This window comes from Musa acuminata, chromosome BXJ1-8 (genome assembly GCF_036884655.1).
Source record: "Musa acuminata AAA Group cultivar baxijiao chromosome BXJ1-8, Cavendish_Baxijiao_AAA, whole genome shotgun sequence".
Lineage (NCBI taxonomy): Eukaryota > Viridiplantae > Streptophyta > Magnoliopsida > Zingiberales > Musaceae > Musa > Musa acuminata.
This window is the reverse complement of record NC_088334.1, coordinates 9,676,184-9,696,391: the sequence shown is the minus strand read 5'-3', so window position 1 is coordinate 9,696,391 and position 20,208 is coordinate 9,676,184. Positions and strand designations below refer to the sequence as shown.

At 47.2% G+C, this 20,208-nt stretch overlaps 1 protein-coding gene across 1 annotated transcript; it reads right to left on the bottom strand.

Moving 5' to 3' along the window:
- Window positions 1-13,839: 13,839 nt before the first annotated feature.
- Window positions 13,840-14,667, bottom strand: LOC135589079 (uncharacterized). The gene is made up of 2 exons (XM_065081386.1): window positions 14,564-14,667; window positions 13,840-14,317 (listed from the first exon to the last, which is right to left on the bottom strand). The coding sequence occupies exons 1-2, from the start codon at window positions 14,665-14,667 to the stop codon at window positions 13,840-13,842; spliced, it is 582 nt and encodes a 193-aa protein (XP_064937458.1).
- Window positions 14,668-20,208: the final 5,541 nt, after the last annotated feature.

Genomic DNA, 20,208 nt, shown 5'->3' with positions numbered 1-20,208 from the left:
CACTTAGTTGTCACATCTAAGTAGGTTCGCATCACTTCCGCTTTCGATTGGCATTTTGTTGGGAAATGAAGTAGACAATCTACTCTCAATAATACTGATCACCGTTGGTGAGGATTTGACAACTATTGTCTTCCATTATCTTCGAAGGGTCTTTGAACATATGTAGAGCTCCTCTATTGGATAGATAAGAGAATTGGGATACTCGGTTTCGCCCATTCTCTTAAGAGTTGAGAAGGCAAAGGTTACTTGACTCCATCCGCCTCCTCGAGGTTGTACTCCATGCATCGAGCTAGTTACTGGCCTTCGCCTGCTCTTTGCTTACACTTCTGAAGCACTTGAAGTGTTTGCACTCCTTGCGTTGAGTTAGCTATTGTGATTCACCTTCTTAATGCCATCGAACTTCTGGAATGCAGGAAGTTTTCACCCCAACTTGGAGTAATTCTCTAATAGATTTGGTCACCTCTAGGATTGTACCGTCTTCTCTATCAACCCTATAGCCTACTCCCCTGAGTAGCGAAGGTACAGCACCGCGTACTGCCTGCTTCGTTCCTTGGTCGTGCACTCTTGTATGACCCGAAGTCCTTCACTTTCGGCTATCTTGATGAGAAGCTCATTGACACCGGTCTTACAAAGTTCCTCGACCTCTACCCTTCAGCCTTGTCTTGGTACTTGGAGATTACCTCTGCATACTCCACCTCCTCGGCCCCTTTCACGACCAAGTGCTCTCCCTCCATGAGAGCAAGGGATCAATGACTTTCACGGAAGTCCCGCCTCTGCGGTACCATGGCGCTGCCATGCCCATGGCCCTACTATCCGTCGCCTCGCATCTGTATCCCTTTTCTTCATGATCAGTAGATATGTCTCCGTGGTACTCGTCTGAGTCCACCTCCATTCTAACCGATGCTTGATTTTGGGTAGCTAAGTCCCTCTGGACTCGTCATCGCTTCCTCGCCCCTTTCGACCCCCTGCTTCAACACCTCTGTGTTCTCCAAGCAGTCCGTTTGGTCAATGGAAAGACAGACTGCAAACTCCCATGCATGGCCTCTGCCATCACGTTGTAGGGTTTGCACCGATTCTGTTCTCCTTAGCTTCCTTGGTAGCAACGTTCGCTTACTCGACCTTGTCCTCTGACTTACCAGGCTCTCTTAAGCGAATATGCGCTCTGGAGCAGTCCAACTCTCCAGCTGCTTCAATCATACCTCTGTATGATCAAGTCCCTCCCATGGGACTCACTGGTACTTGCATTCGAACTTTTCCCTTGGTGGAACACAGCCCCCATATGCTGATGACCAAGGCTTTCATCCGATGCAAAATTCGATGCACGCACGAAAGACCCGCCTCTACTGTACCATGGCCTTCACTCCTTGAATCCATAGCCCTTCTTACTGTCATGTTGTTCACCGAAGTGGAGCTTCCAGTAGCTCCCGATCATACCTCCATATGATCTAGTCCCTCACGGGACTAGATTGTGTGTATCGCATTGCCATGAACTGTTCCACCATGATCCGCTGCTCCATGTCACCTCCTGGTGACATCTCTATTGCATTCTAATCCTTGTGGGATGACTCGAATTGTGAACCCTCCATGTGTGGCCTCTGTCAATACATCGCAGGGTCTCTTCCACCTTCGATTTTGTTCACATGACACAACCTTTATTTACAAGCCTAAAGCGACCACCAACTTAACTGAAATGAGAATATTAAGCCTTCAATCGTCCCTCTATATGCTGTACAAAGTATGAACATACCAAAAGACACGGACATACATAAGCATTACATCAAACATCTTGTTTAGAAGTTTGTCCGTGACAGTGTGGCGTCAGCGGTGACATGCCCGGGGTCCCAAAATATACCGTATCACTTCTCCCCCACCACCCCCCCCCCTCTCTCTCTCTCTCTCTCTCTCTCTCTCCAAGGCATACAGTGGGGTCCTTAAATGGCCAGGAGGCATGCCTAGGTTATAGTGATGTTGATCGCTTATGAGGGGAAACTGAATTGACTCGTCGTTGGGTGTTTTAGAGGGGCGACGCCCCCGGGCAGGATTGACTATGTTGATCGGGCGATCGGGACCTGATGAGGCGAAACGGATGTATCGTAGGTCGGATAACCGGTTTGGCGCGGCTTGGAGTTATGGCCACCATGCTTGCGAGTCGACGAGTGAGCTGGAGCGGCTCGGTTAGTGACTTGACGAGCTGCAAGTCGCGGATCGATGTGGAGCAACTCGGATAACGGACTAGGCCGGGCGTTGGATCGATCGAGATGCGACTCAGGTGTTAGATAGGGGCGCGAGGCATGGCTCGAGCGTTGGATCGATCAAGATGTGACTCGGGCATTAGACTGGCCGCGAGGCATAGCTCGGGCGTTGGATCGACCGAGATGCATGGCTCGGGCATCGGACTGGCCGAGATGCAACTCGGGTGTTTGATTGGCCGAGATGCGTGGCTCGGACATTGGATTTGGCTGAGATGCGACTTGGGTGTTAGACAGGGTGCGAGGTGTGGCTCGGGTATTGGATCGGCCGAGATGCAACTCAGGAATTAGACTGGCCGCGAGGCGTGGCTCGGGCATTGGATCGTCCGAGATGCATGGCTTGAGCGTCGAACTGGCCAAGATACGACTCGAGTGTTAGACAGGGCACGAGGCGTGGCTTGAGCGTTGGATAAGCCAAGATGTGACTCGGGTATTAGACCGGCCGCGAGGCATGGCTTGGGCGTTGGATCGATCGAGATGCGTGGCTCGGGCATTGGACTGGCCGAGATATGACTCGGGTGTTTGATTGGCCGTGATGCGCGGCTCGAACGTTGGATTTGGTCGAGATGCGACTCGAGTGTTAGATAGGGCACGAGGCATGGCTCGGGCATTGGATCGGTCGAGATGCATGGCTCGAGCATCAGACTGGTCGAGATGCAACTAGAGCATTAGATTTGGTGCCAGCAGGTCATAAGTCGAGAGTGATCTAGAGCGACTCGGCCATGAGCTGGACCTGCGGGTCGAGCGACTACGCTCGACTCAGGTTTTGGTGCTGGTGGGTCACCTGTTGAGAGCGATTTGGAGCGACCCGGACATGAGCTAGACCTGTGGGCCAAGCGACTATGCTCGGCTCAGGTTTCGGTTCCGACGGGTCGCTTGTTGAGGGCGATCTGGAGTGACCTAGGCATGAGCTGGACCTGCGGGCCGAGCGACCATGCTCGGCTCAGGTTTCGGTGTCGACAGGTCGCCTGCCGAGAGTGATCTGGAGTGACCCAGGCATGAGCTGGACCTGTAGGCCGAGCGACTATGCTCGGCTCAGGTTTCGATGCCATCGGGTCGCCTATCGAGAGCAATCTGGAGCGACCTGGGCATGAGCTGGACCTGTGGGCCGAGCGACTATGCTCGGCTCAGGTTTTGGCATCGGCAGCGCGCTGATTTTTTGCCCGGACGCTATCATGCCATGTGGCAAGATAGGTGAAGCGACATGGGGCCTAGCGGGAAACTTTTGCTTTGAATGGCCTTCGGAGGGCAGTTTCGGGTGATGGGACGCCTTTGGTGGGAGCTCCGAGGCGGGCGAATTTGAGGGGTTGTGACGGGTCTTAAATGCTATGACTGTTTCTCTCCTCAGGAAACGCCAATCGCTGCCTTGCAGTGGGGCAACCCACCTTTTAGAAACCCTCTGCAGAGCGGTTGCGCTCACCCTTGCCATTTTGCTTCAATCTCTCATCCCGCGACCCGACTTCTTTCTCGCAACTTTGAGGTCGGGATGTCTCTGTCTTCATCTTCGTCTTCTTCACCCACTTCCTTTAAGAATCCATGGGATGAGGTAGTCAGTGTGTGCTCAGGTAGTGCCTCCTCAGAGGCCTCCGAGAGTTCTGCCGTGCTTGAGGCTCTCAAGTCATGGTATGACGTAGACTCGGTGGCAACTGAGGACCTTTTAAGTGTGCTCTAGGATCGCTATCACATCCCAAAGTGTTATGGCCTCCACGCCCCTCAACCCGGGCAACGGTCATACGATCGATTTCCCGATGGGTTCGGGTTAACCATGGGGGCGCTTGAGGCGGGGCTGCGATTTTCGATGCATCCTGTCATTGGGGACTGCCTTCATTTCTAGGGGATCTCGCCATCCCAGGTGTCGCCAAACTCATGGTGCTATCTAGTGGCCTTCATCTAGGAGTGTCGGGGGGCTGGGATCGAGCCGTCCCGTGCCCTTTTTCTGGTCTGCTTTCGCTTGTGCAGGGGGCAAGGCGGGTATTACCTGACCGCCCGCAGTGGATTCAAGATCAGCAGTGCACCTTCCAACAACAAAGGTTGGAAGAAGCGTTTCTTCTTTGTTAGTTGCAGTACAGAATGGGGCTTTAGCACTGGGTGGGTCTTCCGAGCCATCGATAATGCCTTCCTGTTGCTCTTTGATGGAGAAACAATGGTCGTGGATCGATTGAGGGCCATCCTATCCTCTTCTTGGGCAATTAAGGCGATGACCGAGGAGTGGATGGTCGAAGCAGAGCTGAGCCCCGCCACCGAGGGTATGGCCATTCGCATATGATGGCTCATCCATTCGTGCTGCACCATCTGACCGCTCGGTATTTTTTTGCAGAAATGGTGGACCTTCGATCAGTGAAGAAGACACCCGACGCCAAGGCTGCCATGCCCCCATCTCGGGACGAGGAGGGTTCCGGAGGCGATGTTGCCCCACAGGGGGGCACATCGAAAAGGGTGCCAGCATCTCCGATAGTGGGGCACCTCAATGAGTCGCTCGGGAGGCTCCAGCAGCATCGGTGCTATGGGTCCTTCACGGGGTCGAGGGCTTGAGTTGGTCAAGATTTCCTCAGGAGAGTAACCACCGTGAGATAGCATCGCCTTGACTCCCCTGGGTCACTCCGGGCCTCCCCGATCCCTGTCGAGGTCGGAAACTTGATGGCCCTATGGTAGGTGGAAACCATCGCCTTTAACTTGTTGAGCGTCATCGGCCGAGGATGACATTATAGGTCGAGGGCAGATCGACTACCATGAAGGTAGCCAATACTGTTTTCGCTCTCGGCTCTTCCCCAATGGTGATAGGGAGGACCGTGGTTCCGAGTGGGGAGATGGAATTGTTGGGAAATCATAGGGGGGGCGACATCATATGCGCAGCGGAAGAACAAGAAAACAAAAATCCCCGATTCCCAAAAAGATGTTCATCGTCGTGCGAAGATTGGTGCGCAAAATCCGCAAAAACACAAAAACTGCGTATAGAGATTGTGTTACCTAGGGAGATCGTATATCCCTGTTTCCTTGCAGATCCTTAGGAGAGGGTGAAGGAGGTCAAGCGTCCTCCTCTCTAGCGGTGATCCACACAGCAGGGTTGCGACGACGCTCCTCAAAACTCCAGGCCTACTCTGAGGTGGAGAGGGAGAGGAGAATAGGAAGGGCAAGCAAAGACTCTAGCCTATGAGGCTGTGAATCCCTCCTATTTATAGAGATCCCGTGTCAAAACCCTAATGGGTCATTTCCCTAGTGGGTATTGGATCTGCATCCAATAAGACAAGGGCTCCGTCGGATATCTCATATCCGAACCTCTACTCATCGCAATGCCTACCATATGTGTGTGACCCTCTAGGCCCAATATCGAGCTGGCCGTGAGTCATACCTGTCAGAACTCCTTCTAACTAAGTGAATTATTATCTCTGTAATAATTCACTCGACTCATCGACTACGGAAGTACTAGGCCACTACGCCGTAGTCCCCAGACGATACAGGGGAATCCAATCCATTGGACCTGTCTGTCCTCAGTTACCATGTACCTATAGTCCCTCATCCATCTAATATCCCAGAGACCGTATATCGAGCATGGTGCTGTCAGACCCATACGGTTTCTACTCGAGTCTCGCTCTAATCGGATTCTCCCGGAGAACTCTTTCTCTCTCAACCCGAATGACCCTGGCTAGGGATTTGTCTGAGCAAGAACACATGGGATATTCCTCTCATGATACCGAGAGTGGATGATCCTCTATCGACACTCAATAGCCCTCGTAAGGTCGACTACCACTCCCAATGACCAGTTGTACTAGATCTGGGAACAGCCAAACCTATAAGTCTGGTATCAAAGAGTGGAGCACTCATACAGGACATCCTTGGTGTCTCAAGTCTAAGAACCAGATACACCACTAGGACTACGGAATCGTTGTCTGACAATAAGGCATCATCAACCATCCAGCATTCCGTAAGCGGATCAATCAGTAAACTCATTCTCCAATGAGCACCTGTACTGTATCCCTAGTGTCCCTACACGAGCAGCTATGAGACCAGCTGCATCCATCATATGGACGGGTATACAGCACACCAGTCTATCCGGTTATCACGATGTCCCTCTCGAGTAACCTATGACCGGGATTATTTAGGATATGTGTTTAAAGGTGAATCGATCTCATTATCGTGATCTCATCACGATCCGATTCCCATTGCACAAATCCAAGGACATCACAATATATATGCATTTATGCAATAGTTATAAAGTGATATACGCCAAAATATAATAAGCAAAAAGATTCTGTATCAAGTCACACGTGCCATCACTCACGTGATTGGCTTGCTGGGCACTTATGACTAGCAATCTCCCACTTGACCTAAAGCTAATCACCTATGTGTCTGATCCCCATCAGACCCCTGTGACGCTCAAAGACAATCTGAGACAATGGCTTTGTTAGTGGATCTGCAATGTTATCTTCGGATGGAACTCTTTCCACTGCTACATCTCCTCGGGTCACGATCTCTCTGATAAGGTGGAACCTCCTCAGAACATGCTTAGATTTCTGATGAGACCTAGGTTCCTTCGCTTGAGCAATTGCCCCGTTGTTGTCGCAATATAGGGAAATCGGCTCCTCACTATCCGGCACGACTCCCAAATCTGTGATGAACTTCTTCAACCAGACTCCCTCCTTTGCTGCATCTGATGCAGCAATGTACTCCGCCTCTGTGGTCGAGTCAGCAGTGGTATCTTGCTTGGAACTCTTCCAGCACACTGCTCCTCCATTCAAGGTGTACACATACCCTGAATTCGACTTGCTATCATCGACATCAGACTGAAAACTTGAGTCAGTGTAGCCTTCAACCTTAAGGCTATTACCTCCATATACTAGTAAAAGATCCTTAGTCCTTCTCAAGTACTTAAGGATACACTTTACTGCTTTCCAGTGCTCCAAGCCTGGATCCGCCTGATACCTGCTCGTGACACTCAGAGCATGCGCTATATCAGGCCTAGTACATAGCATGGCATACATGATAGACCCTATTGCTGAGGCATAAGGTATCATATCCATGTTCGCCCTTTCTTCTGGAGTCTTTGGGGACATACTCGTAGAAAGCGATATCCCATGTCTCATCGGTATGAGACCTCTTTTGGAATTTTCCATGCCAAACCTTTTGACAATAGTTTCTGTGTACCTGGACTGGGACAAGCCAAGCATCCTTTTGGATCTATCTCTATAGATTCTAATCCCCAAGATATAAGATGCTTCTCCTAAGTCCTTCATGGAGAAGTGTCTAGATAACCAAGCCTTTATTGTGGATAGCATTCCTATGTCATTCCCAATGATGAGGATGTCATCCACATATAACACCAAAAAGCTAATAGCGCTCCCACTTACCTTTCTGTATACACAAGGCTCATCTTCGTTCTTAACGAAGTCATAAGATCTGATTGCCTCATCAAATCTTATGTTCCAACTTCGGGAAGCTTGCTTTAGTCCATAAATGGATCTAAGCAACCTACACACCTTATTTGGGCAGTTCTTGGACACGAATCCCTCAGGTTGCATCATATACACCTCCTCCTCCAGGTTCCCGTTGAGGAATGCGGTTTTCACATCCATCTGCCAGATCTCATAATCATAGTGTGCTGCAATAGCCAATAGAATTCTGATGGATTTTAGCATTGCTACGGGTGAGAAAGTTTCGTCGTAGTCAACACCTTGCCTTTGACGATACCCCTTAGCCACTAGCCTTGCTTTATAGGTCTCTACCTTTCCATCTACTCCGATCTTTTTCTTAAAGATCCACTTGCAACCGATGGGTACAATACCTTCGGGTGCATCAACTAGGTTCCAAACCTTATTGGAGTACATAGAATCCATCTCAGAATTCATGGCTTCTTTCCACTTCCCGGAGTCTATACTCATAATAGCCTCCTCGTAGGTCTGAGGATCAATATCCTCTACATCCTCTGCTCTAATATGTCCCACATATCTCTCAGGAGGATGGGATACTCTATCAGACCTGCGTAAAGTTGAAACTTGTGTATTAGATACCTGAACAGACTCGGGCTGTAGAGTGGTGCTTGAGCTTGGTTCTCCAACCTTGCTCAATTCTATCATTCTCCCACTGTCTCCATCAAGAATGTGTTCCTTCTCAAGGAACACTGCTCTCTTAGCTACAAAGACCTTTTGGTCCTCGAGATGATAGAAGTAATACCCACAAGTTTCCTTGGGGTATCCCACAAATTTACATCGCCCTGTCCTTGATTCTAACTTATCGGGGTTGTGTCTTTTAACATGGGCAGAGCAGCCCCAAATCTTAACTACTTTAAGATCAGGCTTCTTCCCTTTCCATATCTCATATGGTGTAGACACCACCGACTTAGTTGGAACTCTGTTCAGAAGGTAAGCTGCGGTTTCTAGGGCATATCCCCAGAATGAGATGGGTAGGTCAGCGAAACTCATCATGGACCGTACCATATCTAATAATGTACGATTTCTCCTTTCAGAGACACCATTGAGCTGAGGTGTATAAGGAGGTGTCCATTGGGATAATATCCCATGGTCCTTGAGGAAGTGAGTAAACTCTGTACTTAAGTACTCACCTCCTCGATCTGATCGAAGAGTTTTGATACTCTTTCCAGTCTGGTTCTCCACCTCATTCTTATACTCTCTGAATTTCTCAAAGGCCTCGGACTTGTACTTCATTAAGTACACATATCCATACCTTGAGAAATCATCAGTAAATGTAATGAAGTAGGAGTAACCTCCAATGGCATGAGTTGACATGGGTCCACATACATCACTATGTATGAGTTCCAACAACTCAGTGGCTCTCTCTCCAGTTCCACTAAATGGAGAGTTGGTCAGTTTTCCACGAATGCAAGGCTCACAAGTTGCATATGACACATAGTCGAATGGATCTAGATATCCATCATTTAGCAACTTTTGAATCCTTCTTTCATGGATGTGACCTAGCCTACAATGCCACAGGTATGCACTGTTCAACTCATCTCGTTTCCTTTTGGACACATTTATATTCATGATATGTGGAGTGGTGTCTAACATAAATAAACCATTATGCAATGTTCCTTTCGTGATGATCTTATCATCTAATAATATCGAACAACCATTGTTCTCAAAAACAAATTTATATCCACTAACTGTTAAACATGAAATGGAGATAATGTTTTTGATAATAGAAGGAACAAAATAACATGCATCTAATGCAATAAAAGCTCCACTAGGCAGATGTAGGGCGACCTCGCCAACAGCTAATACAGCAACTTTTGCTCCATTACCCATCTTGAGGTCCATCTCGCCTCTCTCTAGTCTCCTAGGCCTTGCCAGAACCTGCAACGAATTACATATATGATAAGCACTACCGGTATCTAATACCCATGTGTTATCATAAGAGTCTGACAAATGGAGACTGATCATGAATGTACCTGAAGCTTCATCAAGCTTTTGTTTCGCCCTTTCTGCAAGGTACTCTTTGCAGTTTCTCTTCCAGTGCCCATCTTTACCACAGTGGAAGCACTGGCCTTTGTCCTTTGTTGGGTCTTTCTTAGCAACCTTTGCTTTACCTTGTTTGCCCTTGCCCTTTCCCTTCTTAAGGGACCTTTCTGCTTTCCTTTTCTTTCTGGTCTCACCAGTGTAGAGAACTGGCTTCTCTTTCTTAATAGTACTCTCTGCCTCCCTCAACATATTGAGGAGCTCTGGGAGAGTCACCTCAAGCTTGTTCATATTAAAATTCATTATGAACTGTGAAAAGGAATCTGGTAGGGACTGAAGCACAATGTCCACACACAAGTTATCCTCTAGGACCATTCCTAGACCTGTGAGTTTCTCTATCCACTCAATCATCTTTAGGACATGGTTCTGAACCGGTGTCCCCTCAGTCATCCTAGCGCGGAAAAGGCTCTTGGATATCTCATATCGTTGAGTCCTTCCCTGTTCCTCAAATAATTTGCGGACATGTAGGAGAATGGATCTGGCATCCATCTTTTCATGTTGTCTCTGTAACTCTGGAGTCATAGAGCCCAACATATAGCACTAAGCAAGAGTGGAGTCATCAATGTACTTCACGTAGCGAGCGATCTCATCCTCGCTTGCCCCTTCTTCGGGCGTAGGCATCACTGTATCAAGGACGTACACGATTTTCTCCGCTATGAGAACAATTCTCAAGTTACGGAGCCAATCCGTATAATTTGGACCAGTGAGGCGGTTGACATCAAGTATGCCACGTAAGGGATTTGAAAGCGACATTTTCTGAAAATAAAGATGTAGCAAAAATGAATAACATGCAGATTTTGCAAGAAATAAACTATCAAGATATGGACTTCTATCTTAATATGCTCCCACTATTTTACTAACAAGTCACGCGACACCCTCAGCACGTGAAACGGAAGTCTCCGGCAGACTTCTAGTGGGGATCAGGATCCAATCAGCGTCTTAGTGTAACCTCGAGGGACTCGACCAATCACACTAAGCCTAAAAGGTAGACAACTCTTGCCGATCACAACTCCTTGTGATTCCCGTCCTGTTCGGCCTCCGAATCACCATGGCCTCGAGGGACTCGACCAACCATGATGCTCGGTTAAGTCAACACCTTCGTTACAAGATGAGTCTGATTTGATGATATACCCTCGAGGGACTCGACCAAGCATATCATGCCCTCAGGTCACCGGTGACATCTCTATGTCGTAAGCAAGATAGCGAATCGCGATATAGGTGAGTCTCGAGGGACTCGACCAACTCAACCTACACCGGGATTCGGTTCCTACTCATAACGATGGAAGGTCACGTGGGTCAATCTAATTGCCTCACGTTTACCGACTTAATATTATCGAGAGATGTTTCTATGATTTGGTCTCCTAATATGACATGTCACACATATACATATTTAATATATATCTACATCGCATGCAAATATATATACATATCTAGTATGTGTATAAGCAATCACACCAGATGATCATGGACCACAACCTAATATGATTAGGCCCGAGCCAGTAGGCCTAATCACTCACATCAAGATCTATGTGTGCAACGGTGCATCTCCATGCCTTGTGATCGTCCATCTCGTCCTCGTTGGTTCCGTCGACATCTTGATGCATCTCCATGCATCACGATCGTCCGTCTCGTGGGTCCCGCTATGGCTTCCACGCTCCCGCTGCGCCTCCTCATGTGATTACAACTTAATCATAGGCACGCAGGCCCGACAATAAACGAGAAATATAATGGAGGTTCGCAGACCTCAATAATAATAATCACAAGTACACACATCACACGGTCCATGATCATCCGTCCACTCATCATACATCACATGTATAAATAATCATCATCATGTAGGACTACTAGATAATAATAAAAATAATAATCAACTAAACCTTTTAATTAATTAATATTTTCTGAAATCAGGGATATATAGGGAATTTCTCAATTCCTAAGGGTATTTTCGTAATTTGGACAAAAGACAGAAACTGGAATTTCTCAAATTTCGAGGGGCAAAACTGTCTTTTGCGCAGAAAACCCTAATACCCTTTCCCCTTTTCGCTGCTGCGCCGCCGCCGCCGCCACCCTGCTGGCGGCGGCCTGTGCGGCGAGGGCGAGGGCACTGCCCTCGCCTGCAGGTGGCACGCCCGCTGGGGTCGCTGCCGCTGCAGGTGGGCGCCCCCGCGGGCGCCGCCACCTTCGCGGGCGGTTCTGCCCGCGAGTCAGCGCCCGCAGGTGGTGCTGTCTCGCTGGCGGCCGCCCCTGCGGGGTTTTTGCCCGTGGGAGCAGCGGCCACAGGCGCCGCTGCCCTGCGGTGCCTCAGCCCGCGCTGCTGCCCCGCGGCGCCTCTGCCCGCGGGCTCAGTGGCCGCAGGTGCTTTTACCGAGCGGGCTCCCAGCCCCGCCGGCCGCAAGCCTGCTGCAAGCAGACCGCCGGTCGGTTGCTGCAGGCACAGCGCTTGCGCATGCGCCGGCGCTGTGCTGCCTGGCTGCGGCTGCGGCTGGCTGCAGGCATGCAGATCGAGGGCAGCAACTGTTGCTGCCCTTCCTTGCTTTTGCGTCAACGATTTTGACGTCAATATTCTTCCTAAACACAACACACGCAGTTCAAAAACCAATCATTCGCACGAACAACCTGGCTCTGATACCACTGTTGGGAAATCATAGGGGGGGGCGACATCATATGCGCAGCGGAAGAACAAGAAAACAAAAATCCCCGATTCCCAAAAAGATGTTCATCGTCGTGCGAAGATTGGTGCGCAAAATCCGCAAAAACACAAAAACTGCGTATAGAGATTGTGTTACCTAGGGAGATCGTATATCCCTATTTCCTTGCAGATCCTTAGGAGAGGGTGAAGGAGGTCAAGCGTCCTTCTCTCTAGCGGTGATCCACACAGCAGGGTTGCGACGACGCTCCTCAAAACTCCAGGCCTACTCTGAGGTGGAGAGGGAGAGGAGAATAGGAAGGGCAAGCAAAGACTCTAGCCTATGAGGCTGTGAATCCCTCCTATTTATAGAGATCCCGTGTCAAAACCCTAATGGGTCCTTTCCCTAGTGGGTATTGGATCTGCATCCAATAAGACAAGGGCTCCGTCGGATATCTCATATCCGAACCTCTACTCATCGCAATGCCTACCATATGTGTGTGACCCTCTAGGCCCAATATCGAGCTGGCCGTGAGTCATACCTGTCAGAACTCCTTCTAACTAAGTGAATTATTATCTCTGTAATAATTCACTCGACTCATCGACTACGGAAGTACTAGGCCACTACGCCGTAGTCCCCAGACGATACAGGGGAATCCAATCCATTGGACCTGTCTGTCCTCAGTTACCATGTACCTATAGTCCCTCATCCATCTAATATCCCAGAGACCGTATATCGAGCATGGTGCTGTCAGACCCATACGGTTTCTACTCGAGTCTCGCTCTAATCGGATTCTCCCGGAGAACTCTTTCTCTCTCAACCCGAATGACCCTGGCCAGGGATTTGTCTGAGCAAGAACACATGGGATATTCCTCTCATGATACCGAGAGTGGATGATCTTCTATCGATACTCAATAGCCCTCGTAAGGTCGACTACCACTCCCAATGACCAGCTGTACTAGATCTGGGAACAGCCAAACCTATAAGTCTGGTATCAAAGAGTGGAGCACTCATACAGGACATCCTTGGTGTCTCAAGTCTAAGAACCAGATACACCACTAGGACTACGGAATCGTTGTCTGACAATAAGGCATCATCAACCATCCAGCATTCCGTAAGCGGATCAATCAGTGAACTCATTCTCCAATGAGCACCTGTACTGTATCCCTAGTGTCCCTACACGAGCAGCTATGAGACCAGCTGCATCCATCATATGGACGGGTATACAGCACACCAGTCTATCCGGTTATCACGATGTCCCTCTCGAGTAACCTATGACCGGGATTATTTAGGATATGTGTTTAAAGGTGAATCGATCTCATTATCGTGATCTCATCACGATCCGATTCCCATTGCACAAATCCAAGGACATCACAATATATATGCATTTATGCAATAGTTATAAAGTGATATATACCAAAATATAATAAGCAAAAAGATTCTGTATCAAGTCACACGTGCCATCACTCACGTGATTGGCTTGCTGGGCACTTATGACTAGCAGGAATCCCCTATGAATCCTTTGAGTGTTGACGCCATGGGGGTGAGGTCTCTCTCGGTCAAGCCGAGCTTCTTGAAGGCATCAAAGTAAAGGATGTCGGCGGAACTCCCAGTGTCGACCATCACCCTTTTGACTCGGGCATTGGCAACCTGGATAGAGATCACCAGAGCGTCATCATGATGGGAGCGCTCGACTTCTTTGGCCCCGAAGGTGATTTCAGGCTCATGTTTGGACCGGGGTCCTTTCTCGATCATGCTACGGGCGTAGGCCTTCCTCGACATAGAGCTATTGCCACCGACTGCTGGTCCCCCGGAAATGACATCGATTTGTCTTTCAACGGGTCCCTTGGGGTGCGGAGTTGCTTCTCGGAGTTCCCTGAGATAGTGTCCGAGGTGGCCTCTCCAGATCAGTCCCTCTATTTGATTATGGAGGTCGTAGTAGTCCTCCGTGTCATGGTCGTGGTCCTGGTGGAACCTGCAATATTTATACTGATCTTTGTGAGTGGCCTTCATGGGACAAGGCTATCATAAGAGACCCTTTTCCCTAAGTTGGAGAAAGATCTCGATGCGAGACGTATTCGGGGGGAGAGGCGAGGGCCTCGGGAGCAGCAGCTCTTATCGGTCGGGCCCCCGGCGGGGTGGTGCCAAGGCTGCCGAGGTTGTTCCCTAGGATTGTTCCGCCCTTGGCCTCTTGACTTTCGTACGCTTCCCGGCCACCAACGCTTCGGCGATGACATACTGATTGGCGCGCTGGAGCATTTCGGAGATGGTTACCGACGGCTTCTCGATCAGCGACCAGAAGAACCTTGAAGGCTTTAAACCCATCAGGAACGTCTGCATGATTAAAGAGGGGTGAGCGTCCGGGAATCCCCAGATCTCAGTGGCAAAATGTGTCACGAACTAGGAGAGCGGCTCGTCTTCGCGTTGCGATTACACGAGCAGGGTGGCCATAGAAGGCCTAGGTCGCACGCTGGTGAGGAAGTTATGCTCAAACTCCTTGGTGAGCTGGTCGAAGGACAAGACCGAGGATTGGCGCAGCCGACTGAACCACGCTCGTGCTGGTCTCCTCAGGGTGGTCGGAAACGCCTGACACATCAATGCATCGGAGGTGCCATAGAGGGCCATCTGAGCTTGAAATGCTGAGACGTGCTCCGCGGGATCAGAGCCACCGTCATATGTGTCCAATGCCGACAGCCTGAAGTTGAGTGGTACTGGCTTGTCCTGTACTTCCTGGGTGAAAGGGGATCTGCCCAAGCCGCCTTCACTAGACTCGTTCTGCGATTTTTGAAACTCATGCTGGAACTTGTCCAGACATTAGTTGACCCGGAATAGCTGGGCCCTGAGCGAGTCATCCACCGAGACAGATGATATGGTGTCAGGCTCGAAGTGGGGTAGTGTGACTCGGCAGGGTGCAGGTATGCTCTCCATGGGCAGACCTCTCGGGTCCGTTGTGTGCTCTCGGACTTCTCTTATCCCGACCTGCTCCCTACTCGGCCTCTGTCGGGTCGGGTCAGTCGGGGGTGCCGCTAGTCGCACGATCTGGGGATAAGCGGAGCGAGCATCATCATCATGCCTGCCATAGTTTGCACTTGCTTGGTCGGGCTGAGGAATGCCTCGGGTGTCATGATCGAGAGTTTTGTGGTGAATCCGGGGAGCGACCGACTCGGGTCGTTGAATAAGCGCCAGTAGCAATCTAGCGTCAAGGCTAGAATCCCTGCATCTTCGGGGGTGGGGCGGGCTTGATCTATGGGTTCGACGGAGGGGAGACTAGCCGGTCGTTCTCCCTCGGGGAGAGCTCCTACGACATGACCCTCCTTCTATCGCCAAAATGTTAATAAACAAATACACCGTGGCTGCTGAGTCAACATGGTTATGTCCGAGGGTCGATGTCGGGAGCTTTCTATAGAGTGAGCTGGATGATGAGGTGGCCGTGTCCTAAGGAAGGAGCACCGGTTGGCGTTGGTCGGGATCCGGGCCTATTGACTGCTCTCCTTTGCGCGGGGGATGGCACGCCCTGGGACGAGACGTTCGCTGCACATGGGTGGTCATTCGCCTGCAAAAAACGACCCTCGTCGGGTGATTTCCGACTTTGGCTCCTCCGACAAGCAAGTTAGTAATGAGATCAAATGTGGTCTTGTTGCCTCTCCTCCAGGCCGGAGGCTGACTTGGGGCTTTATAGTATTGCCCGAAGGTCGGTAGCACATTGATTCGGTATGGCCGCTGACCCTCGAGATATGGGACGACACCTCTGACTGGTCGTCGCCTCGGGGCGTGCGAAGCCGCGTCAGACGGCACCGCCCCGAGCTCTCGAGACGGGACCGATGGAACAACTTCTCGATACGGTTCGGACTTGACGTGTGGTGTCAGCGGTGACATGCTCGGGGTCCCAAAATATGCCGTATCAAGATTGACGAAGTTTAATTGCCTAAGCGTCTGGAGACACAAAGATGGCATATTGATGAACTGCTCAAACAGCATGGAACTTGTGGATTAAAATTTATAGATTCTGATTGTTTTCCTTAAGTTTGTGAGATACTTTTGCTTGATCAGTATGGATTTTTCTTTTTTTACAAAAGATAAAAATTTGAACTCAGGATATTATGATATACTGAGAATTTTTTTTCTGAAACACCGAAGGTTGGTGAGGGTGCTGCTAATGAAATAAAATGCTGCTTCGGACAATATCACTGTAGAGAGAGCACGGATTGGAAATACCATTTCAAGGACTCCTACCTCGAAGGAAGCAGAGTTGAGCAAACATGAGGTTGTGACTGCAGGCTCTCTCCGGAATGGTCTCTTTCTAGCAGGATTAGAATGGTGAAAGCATCTGTGAGCAGTCCGTCAACCTCAGCGTCTTGGTCATGTAGATGCTGATGGACGACCTCAGGTGAACCTCCAAGGAATTAGTTCATGCACGCACTGCTATAAACCAAATTAGGCCCTCAGTAACATGCACATGCTGAACACCCAGTAGATTGCCAATCAGATTACAAGCATGACAGAGACACAGAAAGCATTTCATATATCCTACAATATTAATTTGTTGGGGGTGATCAAATAAACACAACATTTCTAGACACAAAGCATTTCTAGAAATTGATTAACCAAAGGAAGGGCACACTACATTTGAACCGTGCAAGAATGTAAATAACAAATCAACATGATCTCTACGTATGCCTACAAATTTCGCCATCGAAAGATTAGTACAAGGCTTAAAAAATCTCAATGGAGTGCATCATTCATTTTCTTTATCTACTTGCCCATCGACAGAGAATCTAAATTCTGGCACACGAATCTCTTGAAACCAACTGGAATGTATGATTCTAAACACAGATTTTGAACTTTAAATAGATTAGCAGCAACTAATATATTTCCTTAGTACCATGCAGCAGAGTATCGTAACCCAACTATGGCATCCTTCAAGGAAAAAACTGAAAGCGAGAAATTGGCATATCTTTACATGTTGGGTAACTGAACCACAAAATACAACAACAAATCAAAACTTCATGTTCGATGGAAAAGCTTAACATTCACACATTATTTAAAGCACGAGATTCAGATAAGAATCACTCTTTTAAACATTAAATATGCTTTAAAAAAATCGCACCTTAGTATTGCGTACAGATTTCATGTCAATTAGCAATTCACAAAATAACTAAAAACCACCTGAACTATACGATAAGCACATTGAGCACCATATATATATTCCTACCTCCAAAATCTTACTAGCTTTGGCTCGTAGACGGTATCAGTTGCCTGTTAAACCACACACTGCAAACAATTGCATGTTTGGACAAGCAGTACATATTTTCAGTCCACTTTTCTTCTATACCCTAGAAAATGTGCACATAATATTGAAAGCTGTGTTGCTTGTAAGCAATGCAGAAGGATGCCCTCTTGCCTTCATGTAAGAAAAGAAAACATCTGTGTATTTAGTTTCCATACAGAATAGACGGTTTCCATGTGCCAAAGCAAAAATGCCTATCCAACAGCAGCAAGTTTCCATACAGAATAGACAGTTTCCATGTGCCAAAGTAAAAATGCCTATCCAACAGCAGCTAGTTGACAGTACGTGAACAAGATCACAGGGAACATTCAGTTCAGATGCCCCATCTTCTGTCATCAGCAATGTCCCTAGACCAACCAGGTTTACTCTAATAATACTTCATGCAAAGCCCAAAAATTGAGAGGCATATGGACATGTAAATGTGCTTCGAAAATTAAACAAGAGAAAAGGTTGCATTTACAAATAGGAATATGTTAACTTCTTCCGAATGGTATCTTGTTAACCAATTACTCATAAAATCAGTATGACTTAGCATTGCATAACAGGTAACTCTAAATTCTTCATTTGTTAAGTATTTAAAAAAGTGACAAATAAGAAACATGATAGCCGTCGGGACCACATACAACACAAAACCTAGTAAAAGTCTAGATTAGTAAACCATGCCAACCAAATAAGCCATAAAAAACTTATTTAGCATTAGCTTACAAATTATAAAGGAGAAAATTGATATACGAAAAAGATAAGCAGAATCACGAGCAGGGCTTATAATAAAAATAACTTGAATCTAAGAACATCCAAATTCTCATGATGACCAACATATGTCCCATGATTTTATAGTGCAAGGTTTATCAGTACACCAGAGCATTAGACCAACTAGGCCAGACCTATAAAGCAGCAATATGTCTAAAATCAATTGGCATATCATCATCACTAAAGCCTCTTTCCCTAAAGGACAACATACACCCACAACCCAGTTATAAATCAGGGTTAACAATTAGTCAGCAAACAAGAGAAAGTAACCCCATCAGCATCATGAACCATGGTAGCTAATTCTTCAAATTTCAAGCTTGATTTTTTTGCCAAAAATTAAACTGTAAAAGTATCTCCAGGTGACTAAAATGTATGTGAAAGCCGGGCAAGTTTTGAAGTGATCGATGGCATGGATTTCATGAAGCACAAAAAGTTCATGTGGTGGGGGAAATGATGATTGCTTGAATGGGAATTATTTCATGATTGTAATAATATAGAGCATGAAAGTATTGTACCAAAATTTAAAGCTAAACCTCCCACTACTCCTATGAAAAAATTATTAAAAATTAAATCTCCCCCTTACAAATTGTTTAGCAACTCATAAAACCAGAAGGCACAATTTTTTTCATGTAACAAAACCAATCTAACAAAATGCAGGTACAAATACATGTCACAGCAAAGTAGATGATAGCATCATCTAAGGCCTAGCTGCAAGAGTCTCTTACTTCACAATTGGTGGTTAGCTTCATGCTCAATCAGAGAATTCGGTCAACTTTCTAAAAGATGGTTTAGTTTTTGCCCCATAGTTAAAGTTTTTATCCCCAGGGGCCCTAAACCAGGTGCCAAATTTTCGTTTCTTGTTTCTGCCCTGCATATAAGCAGTTCTAAGTATCATAGCTACTTTATAAACTTCTTGCAGAATATTTTTCTTCATCCTGAATCACAGTGAAAAACCAGCTGCAAAGAGTGTAACACAAACAGTTGTCCAGTATTTATTTTACAAGAGGTTTAAAAAAATCTTAACCATTCACCAAAAACGAAAAGAAAAATCTGACTGTAGTTGACAGTTTCATGTGTCAAACACAAAGGGTGTTGCTCTTACCTTTGAGCAATGCTTATAAATTAGTGACCAAAGGAGATAAGCCATAGTTCATGGTCGAGTATAGTAACATAAACACCAGGGTTTGACATAAAAGAAGAGCATAATAAGCCAATATTTAACTAAACCAAAGTTTTTTAGACTTGAAGATTGAGGCAACTTAACAGCTCCACGTGGTACGTTCATATTATAAGAGACATGTGGACATTAATTAATGCATATAATGAAACAGTAAAAAAGTCAACCATTTCAATAAACAACAAGAATAAAACTTCACTTGTAACTTGTAAGGACAAGAAAACAAGGCTAAAGTTCGGAATAAAGGGCACGGGATTCAGAATTTGAGCCAAAATTTCCAACAGTGTTCTCAAAAAGATGTTCTCAAATGGTACAGGAAAAAAAAAACGAACTACCTTCAGATAATTATATGTATTGCCGCAATGGCATATCAATGACTATTTTCATTTATTTGCTACAATTGATAGAGGAACGATTCATGTGTCAGAACAGAATGTCCCACTGTTTGTATGTACTTGCTCTGCTAGTGATTTTGAGAAGTTCAGTAAAATTCATCTTCATAACTCACAAGTACCAAATTCATATTCGGAAATACCAAACACAAACACACTGGACCATGACATTCTGCTTCTTTATTGGTTGAATTTCCTTGTTCTAGATTTCAAGTAAAATTCTCCATAAATTAAAGAAAGAGTGACTCTGTCATGCCAAT